The sequence below is a fragment of the Lissotriton helveticus genome, chromosome 5_1, assembly GCF_964261635.1.
Source record: "Lissotriton helveticus chromosome 5_1, aLisHel1.1, whole genome shotgun sequence".
Lineage (NCBI taxonomy): Eukaryota > Metazoa > Chordata > Amphibia > Caudata > Salamandridae > Lissotriton > Lissotriton helveticus.
Genome location: NC_136065.1, coordinates 405,524,763 through 405,542,528, shown reverse-complemented (window position 1 = coordinate 405,542,528; position 17,766 = coordinate 405,524,763). Strand labels below are relative to the sequence as shown.

General features: G+C 44.9%; 1 protein-coding gene across 1 annotated transcript in view; it reads right to left on the bottom strand.

The window, feature by feature from the left end:
* CHD5 (chromodomain helicase DNA binding protein 5) overlaps nt 1-17,766 on the bottom strand; it is a 1,012,157-nt gene that overhangs the window by 116,589 nt on the left and 877,802 nt on the right. Inside the window, exons 37-38 of the mRNA XM_078640953.1 lie at nt 10,623-10,755; nt 1,980-2,175 (exon numbers count right to left, since the gene is read on the bottom strand). Of these exons, the coding sequence (XP_078497079.1) occupies nt 1,980-2,175; nt 10,623-10,755 (329 nt within the window). The remainder of the gene's footprint in view (nt 1-1,979; nt 2,176-10,622; nt 10,756-17,766) is intronic.

The following is a 17,766-nucleotide window of genomic DNA, read 5'->3' as shown; positions in this document are numbered from 1 at the left end:
TGCTAAACAAGATATGTGTTTGGGTGTGCGTGTGTATGTGGGTAAGGGCCTCCTTTCAACAAGATCTCATCCATGCTGACTGGAAATTTGCGATTCCTTAAATGCAATCGCAAAATAAGGAATGGCAAATTTTGCGATTCCTTATTTTGCACCCAAATTCTTTCATACATACCATTTTGCGAAAATGAGTTCGCAAACGCCGAAATTCTATTAATTTCGCTGTTTGCGAACCCATTTGGCCTTGACACATATGGCCCCAAAACCCTTTCTAGGAGCTAAGATGTGACCTAAGGCCATATCACCTGATCAAACTGTTTGGTGCGTTATTGGTGCTTGCCGGTTGTAAAGTTAAGAGAGGGGAAGTGTTAAAATGAGATGAAAAGGTTTCACACGGAAATGGAGTGTGGGATTGTTAACAGATGAAAAGCACATTGTACTCCATCACGTAGCATCCCACATGCCATTAATTCATTAATTCTTTCACTTACACAGCTGTTCTCATATTTCTGACCCCACTTGCTTCGTACTTGAACCACGCAATGTGGACATGCGGTACGCCATTGAAAAATTAGATTTATGAAGCCATGTAATGCCACTATGCCTGGCCCTGAGTGACTTTGTAAATCTCGAGTAAAGCAACGCAACGCAATGCAAATCGCTGCGTTGCCTTACTCTGCACTTGGGAGGCGTTCCATGGGTGATGCGGGGATGCTCCTGGGACTGTGCTGAAAAGATACGCCTTCCCAAGGAAGGTGTAACAAGGAGAAATATCTTTATTTCTCCTCGTTACTTCCTCTTTCTATGTATGCTGCATTCTGCAGCACACATAAATAGAGTAATATAACTCTCAGGATTGTTTTTGTGCAGGAAGGAGCTCTTCTGGACTAGTCAGAATGTTCACACTTGTAGAAGTGAGATGGGTATTGACTGTGTTGATACTGTCATTGGGAGAGACGGCGGGGCACAAAGTGGTGCAAGCTGCATGGGCACTGGCTTACCTGTCTAAATACAGTGTGTGCCGGCTTCACCACTGAGATGTTTTGTCTTTCCTAACAAAAAGCTCGCTGTGGTGAAGCCGGCACACACTAGCTTCTCTTACAGGAAATAATGTACCACTCAGGGTCCTAAATAGAGTGTTGGAAGAAACCTTGTAGTCACACCATCATGCCACCAACCTAGTATAGTACACAATGCTTCAGAGAAGTTCAAAGGACAGCCTGTGGTTTAACAAAACACTTGCTGAAATCTAGTTGCAATCTATGGTTCACATATTTGAATTACAAGCTGTGGATAAGGTGGAAAACAATCTTGTGTTTTATGGAATAATATGCTCCCACATGTGCTAAATAAAATATTACAAGACACCTTGGAGTTCCTTGACCATACAAAGGCACTCCACTTGCAGCCCAAGGCCTCAGTTTCATCAGTGAACTTATAGGTGACTTGAAATACATCGCTGGGAGTAAATGTATGCCATGCATGTAAAATGTATAGCATCTGGACCATTCTGGGGCATTATCAGGGAGAAAGGCCCTCAGTGACCTCTGGCTAATTTGAGCCCTACAACCCTCATGATCAAAGGTACTCATTTAGAAGTAGACGTCGGTGAAGATTGCTTTTAATGAAGAACTCTACCAATAAGAAACTGCCACGGTTTCCCATACTTGAATCAAAAGGTTTTTAATTAGAAAAGTATTTTAACAAAAATACTGTGCCATGATAAAATGTACAATTGTATTTGGTGCATTGTGCCAGTGATGTCTTCTTATGAAGAGACCTTTTTTAAATAGCATGATTTTCCAAGCATTTGCTTCGTTTTATAAATACATCAGCCATTTTCTAGAAATGTAATTTATTTACAATCTGAGGGGTGCCAAGCAAACCTTCCTGTATTGGGAAAGCATTGTCTTCATGTTCTCCGATTGTCTTCCTGGCTCTCTGATTGGGTGGGGTGGATGCAAAAGTGGGAGGTCACCAACCTTTGTGAAGGACAGCATTTGCCGGCTTATTCCCAGCCAGCGATTCTTTGGAAAGGTGCTGATGACTCTCAGCTAGACATTCCACTTCCGCCAAGCGAGCGTTGAGTGCCATGGCTGGATGATTGGGATCTTGGGTCATATTGAGGTACGCGGCCCTTCGAAGCTGTTCCTCAATCACCAACGCCTGCTCTAGCAGCTAGAGAAACAGAAAACATGCAGGAGAGCATATCAAAAAGTGTTGAGTGAGACCAGCATATCTACAAAAAATACAGAAACATAGGGCCCAATTCAGAAAACCTCTTACTTGAGCAATGTCAACTCATGTATGTGAAAACTGGTGTCTCTACTGGTAACCTGTTGATCCTCATTCACAAAAAAGGATATGAAGACAAGTTATGAGTGGGAATTTCAGTTATCAGCATACATTTACCACCAAGAGCTGTATTATGAAAAGGACAAAGGGGGTTGGGGGTGAAGGGGGGCAACGGGCATGTGTGCCCGGTTTCTGCACTCCCAGGCATTTTTGGTATTACCGAAAAGGGAGAAGCCCCTTCTGTAATATGCATCGCTCAAGTGCACATAGCACCGCACTGGCTCAATCTCAAAGGGGTGTGTCCTTATTTGCATGGGCAAGTGGTGTATGCAAATCTGGGAACATTTTGCCCTTGAGCCTGTGTTATATTATAGACATGGGTGTGAAGGTAGAGAAGCTGTTCAGAGGTGCACTGAATGTGCACCACACAGAGGTGTGTCCACCTAGGGCTTCCTTAATAATGGGGACACAAGGATCCTAAGGACTTCCCAGACACCCTTCCTGTATGCAAGAACAGTCTCTCACTGCTCCTGCTTGCAGGGGGATTTCTTCTTCCTTTTAGATCCGAGGCTGGCTATGGTGCCTCATTGAAAAACTGCTTCAAACAACCAGTCTGCCTTTCAGTAATGTGCTGTCACCAGGGCTGGCAGGAGTGTGGGTCTGACTTGTGGAAGTGCATTATCTATAAAAGGATGTACAATGCACAACAGACTGGGGGAGTGTGCCCGCTACTTAATATTTCACCAGGGTGTAGCAGAAAATTCCCAGGTGAAAGTATCACAGACTGCTTTTTTCTAGGCAAGAGGTTCTTGAAAATTATTTATGTACTTTTTTATGAAAAATGCTGATAACCATTTATTGATGACTTGAGCAAACTTTGGAGGTGAGGCTACATATAAAGGTGGGTGGTGAGTAGCTTTATAATACACATTTCAGAACCAGTGTTCGAACCTGTCTGGTTTCTTGTAATGACAGTCTGTATTAAATATGGCCCGTAATTGATTCAAAAACCTTAGTACAAGGAGTCCTGAGTGGTTGTGTGAGGGGACAAGCAGCCCTTAGGCATCTGACCAGGCAAATCAAACAGGGTGAACGCTCACAAACCTGTAACTTCGGCAATACTGATATATTGTCAGCTCTTTTACCGCTATTATCTGTGTTTCTAAAATGGCCTCTACTTTAACTAGACGTAAGGGCCCAGATTTATCAAGGACTTGAGTTGCCCTTGCATCATTCAAGGTGACACAACGGCAACCCAAGTCCTTCAGTGGGATTTACTGTGCCATGTAGAGCCACCTTGTATGGCTCTGCGTGGCATAATAAATATGGAGTAATGGAAGGCAGCGCCAGTCACTGACTTGCGTTACTCTGCCCTGGGAAGGCATTCCATGGGTGGAGCGTGGGTGTTCCCATGTATCCACCAATGGTTTCTGGTGCATTCCCAGATTTACTAATGATAATAAATCTGGGAAATACAAAAAATGCTGCGCCTTCCAGGGGAGGTGTAATGAGGGCAAAAATGTTTATTTCTTCTGCTTTTTTTTCCTTTCCACTTTATTCTGCAGCACACATAGAAAGAGGAAAAAGCCTCAGAGGATTGTTTTTGTTCCTGCACAAAATCAATCCTTCCTGCAACACAGGCACCCTAGCACTATGGTGCCTGCTTTGGCGTTTGGAATCAAATAGTGTGCCAGCACAGAGGGAGACCAGGAATGTACCTTATCTTAATAGATAGGGCGCATTCCTGTCATCTGCATTTGACACAGCGCAGCAAGTTGTCTTGCTGCGTTGTGCTATATATAATGTTGATAAATCTGAATCAAAGTGTGGAGTAGGTGTGTGAAAGTGACCACACCATTCTAGAAAAAATGCATTGGTCTAGAAGCATATTGTGATAGGAAATAACCAGTAAAAAAGATTTTCGATATGAAAATGTAGGCTACATTCAAGGTGAACTGAGATGCATGAAGAAATAACGGGACCTATTCACAAAGGCTTTTTGTGGTCCATAAAGTAGGACTCCTGTAGTCCACTTTTACAAACCCTTATACCCTTTTATACCCTTTTACATGCCCTTGTGAATTGGCCTCAAAACATCTAAAATGGGAATAAAATGGGAGTATTCAGAGAATATGTCAACAGTAGAAATAGAAAGGAATGTTCCCTCTTTGCCCTTTTACTAATAGGAAATTAGGGGCCTCATTTATGAGCCCTTGCGTCACTTTTTGTGACGCACCAGTGGCGTAAACAATGGGCCTTGTTGCATCATATTTACAAAGTGACGCATCTAGGAAGATGCGTCACTTTGTAAACCCCTGCGCCACATTATACCTGCGCCAGGTATAATGTATGCAAAGGGGGCGTATTGACGCAAGAAAGGGTCGTAGAAGTGACGCAGTGAAATCTATGAGATTTCACTGCGTCACTTCTAGGACACCGTTGCGTCAAAATCTTGCGCCTGCCTCACAGCAGACGTAAGACTGACGCAAGCCCTTTCACAAGGGGCTTGCCCCATGTGAAAGGAAGCATTGCTGGAGATGCGTCACTTTTGTGACACACTTCAGCAATGCGTCACTTTTGCGCTTACAGATACGTCAGTAATACTGACGTATCTGTAACTCCTTGCGACATGATGCGTCATACATTAAATATGACGCATCAGGTATGTCGCAAGGAGTGCGCACTGAGAAGTGACGCATCGCTGCTTTCACGCAGCGATGCGTCATTTCTCATAAATGAGGCCCTAGATATTTTGAGCCTCACTCAGGAAGCTAGGTAAGAGTATGTAAAAGAGTACTCCTGAAGAACTCCTTCCTGTACTATGTGAAGGTCGATGTCTTGAGTAGACACGTGAGGACAACACAAACTCACTTGTATTATTTTGTTTCACTATCGAGAGTTTCTAGTGTTACTTTTTCAGTACTTGTGAAAGTTGCTTGCGTCCTCTTACTTTTTCAGTACTTGTGAAAGTTGCTTGCGTCCTCTCAATAGCCACTGAAGAAATTGTTTCACCTACAGCTTTGGGAGAGCACCCACAGCGGCAGGACTTTCTTCCTAACACTGGCCACATATGCCTCTCAACCTCACTGTGTGATGCCCTTTCGTGTGTGATGAAGCATCCGAATTGCAGATACACTGGAGGCACTGCCAACTTGGTTGCAAAATCAACTCAAAATGCTTTGTTTTTCATAGATGCTTTCAGGGTCTGCAATAGTAACGTTGCCAAAGAATAAAAAATTTCAGTCACCTAGCATATTAGGCGAGCCATAAATGAGTGTGGTGGAATTATAAAAATATCTACCCATGTACTAAACTTTCAAATCATGCAGTGACTATGACCAATTATGATAGATTTTTTAGAGTCTTTTCAACAATATCAGTTGCAAGTATTTCCACCCATCACTTTGTCAAAAATAAAGATTATTTTGTATGCTAGATTCTGTGATTTCCTTTTGTCGTTTTATTTATTTGAAAGTGATGCAGGATAGGTGGTGCTATGAATGTGGCTTATAGATATTATTGGTAATGTATTCATGTGAAACTAGGAAGCATTAAAGCACTGTAACTGACTTTGGGGGTCATGGTAAAAAGGTACAGGGAGGAGCAGTGTGAATGATTCGTGTATCTGTGAGCGGGGGAGACTGGAGGAGATGTTTGGTGGTTTTTGCTGCTGATAGGACAGAAGAGATGGAGTGATCCTTAAAGCTGGTCAATGACTAGTTCGAGTTAAGTGATATTGAAATCTTTCCACTTACGTAATGAAAATAACTCATTCACTCAGTCCCTCCACTCACTCGCACATCAAATCGTACGGTATTATGTATAGGGGATGGTAGACCTAGCACCATTGGTGTGGGTTTCCCGTATAATTTATGCCTTTGCCTCCTGTGTGTTGCTGTGTGGTGGACTTCGTTTTTGCTGGTTTAGATGCTTTGGGCACTTTTCCACTACTGTTCAGTGCCAAAGGGTAAGTGCTCCCTTTGTAAATTGTTGTTATGGAGTGGTGATTCCATAATTGGCATATTTGGTTTACTATTAAGTCCCTAGTACAGTGCACTGGGTGTGCCCAGGGCCTGTAATCCAAATACTGTTAGTAGGCTTGCAGCACTGATTGTGCCACCCACACAAGCAGTCTTTCAAAGGTAACTCAGACCTGCCACTGCAGTGTCTGTGTGCAGTCTAGTACTGCCATGTCGATCTGGCAAGTTCACCCACTTGCCAGGCCCTAACATTCCCTTTTCTTATATGTGAGTCACCCCTAAGGTAGGGCCAAGGCACATCTTTGGGCAGGGTGCAGTGTATGTAAAAAGTAGGACATGCCCTGATGTGTGTGGTATTTCCTGATAGTGAAATACTGCCTATTTTGTTTTTCACAATTGAAAGGCTATCTGTCCCAAAGGATAGACTGGGAAGTTTACTTATAACATCTTATAAGTATTACTGTCCATGGGAACAAGATTGGAGAATAGAGTTTAGTATGCCTAAACTCAGAATGTAAAGATGCATCTTTTAGTAAGGATGATTTTTACATTCTGGGTTTGAAAATACCACTTTTAGAAAGTAGGTATTTTCTTGCATAGCCATCTAGTGTGCCTCTGCTAGGTTTGTGTATTGACTTTCTGGTTTTGGAGTGATAGGGGATGGGGATGTGCATTCTGTTCAGACAGCCACTTGGGGGGTGAGGTGAGTCCTGCCTTTCCAGGGTGAGTCAGGGCTGGGCTGAATAGACCTGGGTTGCATTTAGAGAAGGAGGAGGAGATTCCTTTCACACATGAATGGGCCTGGTCTGCCTTGGACAATGCTGTCTCCACCTCCTGCCAGGAAGCTGCACCAGAGAGGACAGAATTGGTTCTGGCTGGAAAAAGACACTCTCTGCCTCCAGAGAACAAAGGAGTTTGCAGTTTAAATATTGGGGCCCAGACCCCAGAACTTTAGGTCACTTTTAAACTTCAAGAGGAACCTCTGCAAGGGGAAGAACTGGAAGAAACTGGAGGAGGAGTACTGCCCCTTTGTTGTGTGCTGTCTGGGGTTGGCCTGCTGTAGCTGTGTCTCCCAAGGAGAGGAAATGTGTGTGTATCCTGCTTGAGAAATTATCTGCAAGGGCTTGGAAGTGGAGCTTGCCCCCTGTTCAAAAGGTCTCAGGAACAACAAAGACCTCACCATCCTTCTGGGCACCGTCTCTGGAACCACTGGTTTCACTCACCACATGAGCAAGGAGCAGCCAACTCTTTCACTGAGTCAGTCACAGGTTTCCGTGTTGTGAAGGCACGGCAGAAGGCCCCGCCGCACTTTGCACCGCATCCTTGGTCTCACTGATGGCTTCTAGATGATCGCCACTGAGCCGTTGCTTGCAACGTGTCCTGTGGGTACCGCACTCCGCATCGCTTTGCCTCATCCTGCCTGGACATCACGGTCACCGTCGCTGCACAACCTGAACATCAACTGGCTCAGTCTTCTGCACCGCATCCTGCCAGCACCACATCGAGCACCGCCTCACCCTGCAGCATAAGCCTTGGTCTCACCGACACCGTCTGGACGATTGTCACTGAGCTGCTGCCTGCACCGTATTGTGAGGGCACCGCACCCTGCACCGCTTCCATTTTTGCAACGCAACGGTTGCCCCGACCGACTCGCACCAACGTTTTGGCCGCAACGAGAAAGGTACTGTTTACGAGTCTGTCGGCGCTTTCGCTGACCCGTACCTATGCGGTTGGCTGGATTCTTGGACTCAGTAGTTTTCAGCATCACTGTAGCCCCGGATGGAGCTACTGACTTGGAAGAACTGGGGTTTTCAGCTATTTTTGCAATTTAAAAGTTATCTTTCAAAGGAACTATTTTTACTGTATTGTTTGTTGGATTTTTGTCGTTTTTGGTCTTGTGTGGTTTAGATAAAGTATTTCTTATTTTTCTAAGCTGGTGTGGTGTCCATCTGTAGTCTTTTCACTGTGTTACTGTATGCATGCACAAATGCATTACACACTGCCTCTGAGATAAGCCTGTCTGCTCATGCCAAGCTACCAAGGGGGTGAGCAGGGGTTATTTTAAGAAGTGTACCCTCCTTACCCTGACTAGGAAGAAGGGTCCCTACTTGGACAAAGGGGCAAACCATTGCCAACTAGAGACCCTCATTTCTAATGGGGCAATAGATAAAAACAGCGCACAAGTGAATTGAGTGGAAAGCAAGGCTTCATTGTAAGATGCGTAGTAGGATTCAGGGAAGTTTTTAAAACTAGTAATATATATTTGGCTTCACTACTTGGGAAAGTTTGGACCTTAGACACACAGTCAGTTGCATTTATGAATAAATATCCTATAGTTCTGAAGAGGGTATTGTTCTAGTTGGCCATTAAGTAGGCATTGGTAAGCACAACACCTTGTTGACCATTCCCTTACCTTTCCATGACCTCCTCTAACTTAAAGGACAAGTACAGGTATATTTCCAGTTTAGATAATGAATGGTCTGAAAACTCTAGAATGACTAGGCCAAGGCCTTGGTATTTGCAAATTAACATTGAAATTCACAAATCGTATGGCGTTTACAGAGTCTGATCAACAATGGAATACATTCAGGGCCGGACTTGCCATAGCGGGCACCCGGCAATCCCTCGAGGCGCTGCATGGGTGGGGGCCAGTTTTGTGCCCCTGGGGGCCGTTTTTGTTACAGGACCGTTTTTGCAGCATAGCTGCCAAATCGGCCCTGTACCAAAATCGGCCGAAAACCGGCCCTGGCAAAGAGCTCGGCGGCACCTCCAACACCCCCCCCCCCCGAGTGGGGAGGGGGGCGGCCGAGCACTTTGCCAGGGCCGGTTGTGGTTCCCAGTCTGGCCCTGAATACATTGACTCAATGTAAGTAGAGTAAATCCATTAAATATAATTAAATTTAACAACTAGTAATAGAAATATTTTTGAGCAGATGTGTGAACTGATACTGGCTAAGTTAATTCAGTAGAAGAGAGCAAATAGGAGAACAGCAGAGTTTTTATCTGACTTTTAACCAATTTCCCATTTGTAACTCACATCTGGTCTTTGATATTTTCTAACCTGACTGAAAAGATCATTTTTGACATTCTTATGTTTAGCATGTGGCACCTTATATGAAAGAGTGTCGGATGAGCATCTCGGATTTGGTGTGAAACTACCGGCCAGATAATGCTGGGGCTTCAAAAATCTGCTGAGAACTTTACACCCACTAAATTGTGATAGCACGCAAATTACCTAGGGTGCAATTTTGCAGAAGTTGGAATTGAAGTACGATGCTAATAGTGCTTGGTATTTCCTATTTTAAGGTATGAAAACAGGGAATTTGCTCCAGTGATTTGCACCCTAATTGTAATCACACTTGGAGTGCAAATAGAAGTTTGCGCACAAATGGCATCACTGGCCCATAGTGACCACGGCATTGGCTGTCATGGCTAGAATAATTACACGCCCTATAGTGTGGACCCAAAAACTTTTTTTATGCTGTCTTGTGATCTTGGCCTTGAGGGTGAATTAATGGTTAATGAGGTTTCGGAAGAACTTATTATTGCCAGGGCTTTTGGATAGCTTTGTAAATGAGTATTATTCCGATTCAATGCAACATTCATTAGAGAATGGGCAATGCTAGGTAGCTGAAAAACGCAGTATGCGGAGTTTTGGCTGGTAGAAAACTCACAGTGGTGAATGTATTACTCATTAGGATGAGTGGCTGGGCACAAATATCAGTAAACATTGGACTTTTCTTGACAGGTAGATTTTACAATTCTGAGGCAGTGTCCTTTGTCAGTCAACAGGCACAACAAACTGTAGAAAGGGGACACGGCTAGGTATACTCTCTGCTGCCTATAAGCGGGACACTGGAATTATGTGATTTTGTGGCTGCAGTATTTTCTGCATAATTAAGGATTTGGTGCATTGCCACATAATCCATTATCTGCTGCATAATCTACAGATTTGAACAAAGAAAGAAAGTTGTTTATAGCTCACACAGATCAAAAGTTACAAAAAAATAGGTCAACAAATGTTGCCTTTCAGTGGAAGGGCCTTTGCACAGGTTGAAGGGCCCTCTTTCTGTTGCTTATTGCTGTATTTAGGTATTAAACTGGTACTAATGAGATTGACACCTTTGCCCAGACAGTGTTAATTAGTGCAAAAATGACAAAATAAAAAAATAATACAGTCACAAAATATGCTGCATCAGGCTGCATAACTTGACTTTTCTTACCGCATAATTTAGTCAACCTTGATGCATAATTTTGTTCTCCCTTAATGCATAATTCCAGTGGCCCTGCCTTTGGGTCTGTAAAAGGAGGTGCCAAGAATTTAGCAGGGTACGTCAGTAGAGTAAATACCTTGAATCTTCGGGCGAGAAACTTATTCTTCATTTCCAGGTAGTTTCCCTTGTGTATTTCTGACTTGAAAGGCTCATTCAGGATCATGTAGCGGGTATCGTTCTGGATGTCCTGCCACCGGGCATACCCATGGCTATGCGCAAGGTCAGCTGTTAAGGAGAACAACCTACAGCATCTTCAAACTTGAAATTTACATTGCTGTTCAGCATCCTTTCCAGTGTAGGCATCACTGGCTACAGAGGAATTAGAATAGGCTCACAGTTCAAAAAAATATACTGAATATATAAGAACAATGACACCAACAAAAATGAATTCCATTTGTCCATTTAATATAACTGATGCTTCATTTTGGCATTTCTTTCCAAGTTGGTTCAAGTTTGTGTGAGGGAAACAACCTCCTATTCATGGTAAAACTGTTCACTTTTGCTTTAAGGCTAAATACGGGGGGCAGATTAACAAGCCCCGTGCACCACTTTTGCGTCATTTTTAACATGGGAAAAGTGACGCAAAAGTGGCGCAAGGGGCTTGTAAATCTACCCCGGATGCTCTGGCTCCTAGCCTGCACCATTTCTGCAATTGAACAGCTTCAGTTTATTGCTACTCAGGGCTACCCTCTCGCTCACTCACTGACCCACTGAGACCGAATGCCTGTATAACCGCCCAACTCAATGTGCCTACTATTTTGGAAACAATGGGGCAGATTTATGAAGGCCATGCGCCGCCGGTGCGTCACTTTATTTGATGCAACGGCGGCGCAAACAATGCGCCCTATTTACAACGTGACGCATCTAGGAGATGCGTCACGTTGTAAAGCGCTGCGCCATCAGGAGGCGTTCCGGCGCAGGGTGGGCGTTCCGGGGCAGGTGCGCCTCGCAAAAGTGGCTGAGTGAAATCTATAAGATTTCACTCAGTCACTTTCAGGACAATGCCGCGTCAAAAGCCTGCGCCTGCTTCAAGCAGGCGTAGGTCTTGATGCAGCATTGTGGAGATGGGGCACCCCCGAGCCTTGCTGGAGCTGCGTCGCAGCTCCAGCAATGCGCCACCTTTTCTGCACAGATGCGTCACGCCACGCATCTGTGCCGTTTTTGCCCCATGGTGCGCCGCATTGTAAATGCGGCGCACCATGGGTGGCGGAGCAGCGGCGCAGGATGACTGGCGCATCCCTGGGGATGCGCCAGTCATCATAAATCTGCCCCAATATGTACTGCTATTACAGGTTCGAGAGCTTATGTACCAGTGCAACCAGATGTGCATCACAAACCTCCCAAAAACACTTTTGTCCCACCCCTTTATGAAATTTGCTTGAAAATTGTGCTGGTACAGATTCCACGTTCATCAACTACAGTATAGTTAGTAGTGTTTCCCTTTTAATGATAAATGCTTATCAACAACATTCTGCCAGTGGATTACATCTCAAACACAGCTGGTGGCCTGATCACGTACCATTAATTAATCTTCATTATTTTGCCTCCGAAGTTTATTCATCACAGTGCCTACAAAATGAGGTGCTGTATCGCCCTGGGGGCAAACAAGCTGGTCCTAAAACTTAGGCTTACATTATGAGTTGCCCAGAGCAGTATCTCCATGGTGGAGGGGAAGGGGGAGGAAGACCCGTCGTGAAATCGTTTTTGGGATTTAGAAACCAATGCCAATTAGTTTTTGCGTTGGTTTGTAAGGCAAAGTAACAGAAACCGGCATGAGGCGCTGCTTTGCGCTACTCTGTGACAAGAGCGTGTTCCACGGGTAGTACATGGGTATTCACCTGCTATCGCCCGAGGGTTTAGAGGCAAGACCCTATTTATTAACAATAATAGACAGGGTTTTCCACCAAAAAATAACACCACTTGAAAGCAGTTGTTAAAAGGAGAAATGTTTCGCTTTCCCCTTTCTTTTACGGTCTTGCGTGTGTGTTGCATTGCACAGCACATATACAAAGTAGGAAACGTTTTAAAGTCAGTCTAAGCATAGTATTTTGTAATGGAAGGGTACCCTTACAGTACAACACCTATGCTAAACTCATGCAGGCACCTTTACACTATGACGCAAAGGTGTGTGTGCTACGCTCTGCAGCATGATTATGCGCCGGTACTTGGGAAAGAGGACAGTACCATATCCCTGTTGATATTCCGCTGTCCTTTTTTCTACCTCTCAAGCAATGCAGCAACTTTGGGTGCAGCGCTGCGTTGCAGGAAAGTTTTGTTGTACCTGCTAATTCCAGATCCCTCCATTTATTGCTGCAGAGATACCAAGTGCAATTGTTAATTAGCACCCAAGAATATTCTTCCCTTCAAACACAAATCTTTATTTTACCTTTCTCCAGTAGGTACACCTCCACTTTTACATACACCAACCCTCACATTACCCCTCTCATCACCAAATCTTTTCAATATACCGAGCAGAAATATTTTGTTGTGTGTAGACAAGGACACTGAAAGGTGGGGATGAAGAACTGTGAAGAGAAAGAGCTAGATTTGTGGCACCAAAGATACCTGATAAATATTGGGCTAATGCCTCCAAATCCAGCTTCCTCATCACTGTCCATATTAAGGACATACCCGAGAAATGTTGACACCATAAAACACCCCCAAAACAAAAAAAAGGCAAAAGTGCTGTAAATACCCTGTTGATTTATTTGACGATGATGCACAGAACCCAATAGTGAACCATAGAAAAGACGCTGCAATGAATGCCCCCCTACTGAAAACTTCCAACCATGGGGCAGATTTACAAACCCCTTGCGCCTCTTTTACTCCGCCGTTGCGTCACTTTTGTGATGCATCAGTGGCGCAAAAGATGCGCCATGGTGCAGGGTATTTACAACGTGACGTATCTGGGAGATGCGTCACGTTGTAAAGCCCTGCGCCAGAAGTAGGCGGTCTTGCGCTGGGGGGAGCGTTCCGGCGCCGGAACGCCTCCCAAAAGTGGCTGAGTGAAATCTTTTGAGCCCATGCTGCGTCAAAACCCTATGCCTGCTTGAAGCAGGCGTAAGGTTTTACGCAGCATTGTACAGATAGGGCCCCCCAGAGCATTGCAGCAATGCGCTGCCTTTATGGCACAGATGCGTCACGCATCTGTGCCGTTTTTGCCCCATGGTGCACCGCATTGTAAATGCGGCGCATCCATGGTCGCGGATCAGCGGCGCACAATAAATGGCGCATCCCTGCTGATATGCATGGATGCGCCACTTATTGTAAATCTGCGTTAAGTGTTTACTGAGTTTGTTGTGATAATCAAAGATGTGTATAGAAGCCCAAGTGGCTGTTTTCTGATATCTTGAAGAGAAACCTGCTGGAACTCTGGCCGGGAATAACAGCACGAAAGCCATACACAAAATGTTGAGAAACACGTGACTTGAATTCATGGGGCTGGCAATACACAAGGACGGTAATGTCCTTCTGTGGCTGAAATGGAAAAGCAATATTTCGATGAGGACCTGGCTGAAGAACCACCTGATATTTAAAAAATTGACCCAGGAAATCAGAATGAACAGAGCACCAAGCTCCCCAACATTTAACCCCAAAGTGATGTCCAAGCTATAGAAGACTTCCACCAACAGGAATTTTAAGTCACCCCATGCCATAGGTTGAAAAGGGAAATCCCAACAAAATAAAGTGAATATCTCAGGTTTGGATTGAAGCGTGAACGACTGGATTCTTATTCTCAAACCTGTAGAGCAGTCGAGAAGCAAATTAATCCAAAAGAAAAGGTCACTCCATCCATAACTCTCTGAGAGCTCTCACTATTGACCACTTGGAAGAGAGACACCTAACAAAAGCCATCCCTGTGGAAGTCCAGGATTTTATAAGAACCTCAAGAACAAGTATGTAGTGTCCTCTAGAACACAAGGGTACCCTATGCTCAGACACCCGATGAACACCCGCCACAGCACTCAGAGACATCGGTAGGTGACTGTGAAGTATGCATTGAATTTGTATAGCGCAAACCTAGCTGGAAAGTAGCAAAATGCTGAACAACGGGGTATGAGTCTGACAATATGACAATGCATCATGTACATTGAGGTAGGTTTATTCCGGGTGAGAAGAGGAGGGGGTTTCTAGATTTGTATGCAGTGTATTTGTACAGCACAAATTTAGCTGGAGAGAGCTGAAGTACTGAACAGTGGGCGTGAGCCCTGAAATGCGAGTTGTGTTGTGTGCAATAGGTCAGGTTTATTTACGATGGGAGGAGGCAGCGGATTTTTAGCTGGGTATGTGGTGTATGGGTATAGCACAAACCAACCAGGAAATAGACCAATGGCGCCCAGATCAGTGAGTGTGAGGCTTGGGGTATGGTTTATGGTTGTGGTTGTCCAGATTTATTCAGGGGTGTGCAGATTTCTATGCATATATGTAGTAAATTTTTATACTGAAACCTAGATGGAGAGCAATGGAGAAATCTTAGGCTTCCAAGTCTAAAAGATGTTAAGAGTTTTCTTGCGAAGGGAAGAATGTTTGATAAGTCACTTGATGAACCCCTACCTGATTTATTGCTGCCTAATGAACTGTTATAGTTTAAGGTGCTAAACCCATGGAAAACTTTCCCTCAATAAATCCAAGATTTTAGTAGGGTCTCAGGAGACAGGGCAAAAATTGGCCTTTCACACCATGAAGAGCAATTAGCAAAATGTTTAGCATAGGGTTTAAGAATACAAACTTTCTTAGACAATTGAATGTGACATGCTACTTCCCTTGTCCAGCATCCCGCCCCCACGCCACCCTGTATACCACCTGTGAGCAGAAGCACCAAAGGAGGGAGTTGGTCAGGGATGCAAACAGATTCAAAGTGGGGAGACTCAGTAGATATGTCACACATCGGAAATCTTCCAGTTGATGGAAATCTATTGAAGAAGGTAGATTCCTGCTGAGACTATGTGCTTGCAGATTGTCCCTCCCCGGAAACCCGGGCAGGGAGGAAACAAGGTCTCAAATCACATAAGCAACTCAGCGCTTCAAGCTGGTTGCGTGGGGGAACTTACAGAGAGCCCTCAACACTGTGGTAACGCACTTGCGTTAGCGCACTAGTGTTCCGATGGGCGGAACAGGAAACACGTCACACGGAGACGGAAGGCGGCCATCTCAGGTCATTGGCGCCGACCTCTCCACACAGAGCAGAAGTGTTACCCCGGCGCTCCGTTTAAATAAAGTTATTACTTAACTTAAATGAGAGTAACTCATCTTTTACAATTCCACAATGGCGACGAGGCATCGGAATTGACAGAGGACGCCGACCCTACCGGCGTACTCGAACCCCACGTGCTACACATCACAACGGAGCGTGGCAGAGGGTTACACCTGGCCCCACATGGCGCACACCCCTACCGAGGCACACAGGAAGGTCCAGCAGCGGAGGTAGGCCTGCAGGCGATCAGGGCACCAAGCACCACAGAGGCTCGAACAAGCGAGCGAGCATAGCGACAGAGCCCGCGCCAACACAGGGGTACCGGAGGGCATTGGGGGAGCACCACCCCAAGGAGAACAGGACTAGCCGAGCAAGCTGGCGGAACAGAGAGAGAGCAGGGGGGAGTCTTCAACTGCTCTCCCCGTGGAGACAACAGACGTGCAGGCAGTAGGAGGGGCAAGAGCGCAGACACTACCCAACCCTTCCAACGCAAACTCAAGGGAAGACAGCGAGAGTGACCCGGAAGAGGGGGACCCCACCAAGCGTAACGCTCCCGGCAGCCCCCAAGGGAAGACGGTTTCTGTCCAACCCACCAGGGACAGGGCGGGCAGAATGGCGGTGCACTCGTCGTCCCTAACGCAACTGGTACCGTTCCTTACCAACCCAGGGGAACCGGAGAGGCAATGGGAGGACTGGAAGAGGTATTTCCTCAACTACCTCGACGCTTTAGAGGAGGAGGCAGGCGCTCCATACTCCAGTAAACGCAGAAAAAAAATCCTGCTACACAACCTGGGCCCGGAGGGGATAAGAATCTACGACACCATCGTGAAAGTAGAAAGAGATGCCGCAGACACCGATGTTTTCAGCCACGCCATTGCTGATCTAGACGCACACTTCCGGCCCGTGGTATGTGTCGCGATTGACCGCTACAATTTTTTCCAAAGGAAACAAAAGAGTAGCGAAACTGTAGATGAATATGTTGTTGCCCTGCAGAAACTTGCCATCTCATGCAAATTCGGCGCTCTACACGACGATCTCATCCGAGACCAAATTATCATGCACACGTCGAGTTCACATGTCCAGGAGAAGCTATGGGTAAACGGAGATGCCCCGCTCAAAGAAATCTGGGCCATGGTCAAGAAGGCCGAACTATCAAAACGATGTGCCCAAGCGGCTACGAAAGACTCAGGAGGTACGCAGTTGGTGTGCCAAATATCGACACAACAGAAAGGGGAACGCCCCAGGCAAAAAGAACCCCAAAAGAAACTGGATGGCAGAAGGCAGAAGTCGCGTGTATTCTTATCTGTGCACTCCCTTCATTAAACTTTAATGTACAAAACTAATTTTCTATCAATGTTAACACAACGTGAGTGTGCTGCTTGGTTGAAAGGCAGCCAGCCCATAAGTAACAAAAGAACCTCTGGTGGAAAACTCCACTAGTGTACCAAGCGCACTCCAAAATTTTAAAGTATATCAATCGAAGACAATTAATTTCTTGGTATTTCAATTGAATACACAGAAAGAGAGAAAAAATTTTTTTCTTTGAAAACGTTATATTTTTGTAATCATTCACAAATGTATCACATTAGTTACAATCAATCAATCATGGATTCAATTAATCCAAAACCATTTTATAAAAAACGAATTAATAGCTCCCAAAAATGAATTATAACAATGAATATTCTGAAGAGAAATACTTTGATACAATAGAAATCATAGTTGAGAAGTAGGCCCAATGCATTTCGGGGGGGTTCCCTTCTTCAGGGGCACTGCGAAAATAAAACAATGTATCAGTGATTCACGGTTGCAATCCTTTTGTTTAAGCTTGAAAAACATTCAACAACTGATTAGATGCGAGGGCAGTTCATGGTGATCAACTGAAAATACATTTTTCAAATCAAGCTGTACAAGATACATGTCATTTATAATGTAACAAGTGCTCTATGGACATCTTAACCAAGTCGCCTAACTGGGGCGTCTAAAAGTTGGTGATTGAGGTCAAGGACTCTTTCGCCAATAGTGAATG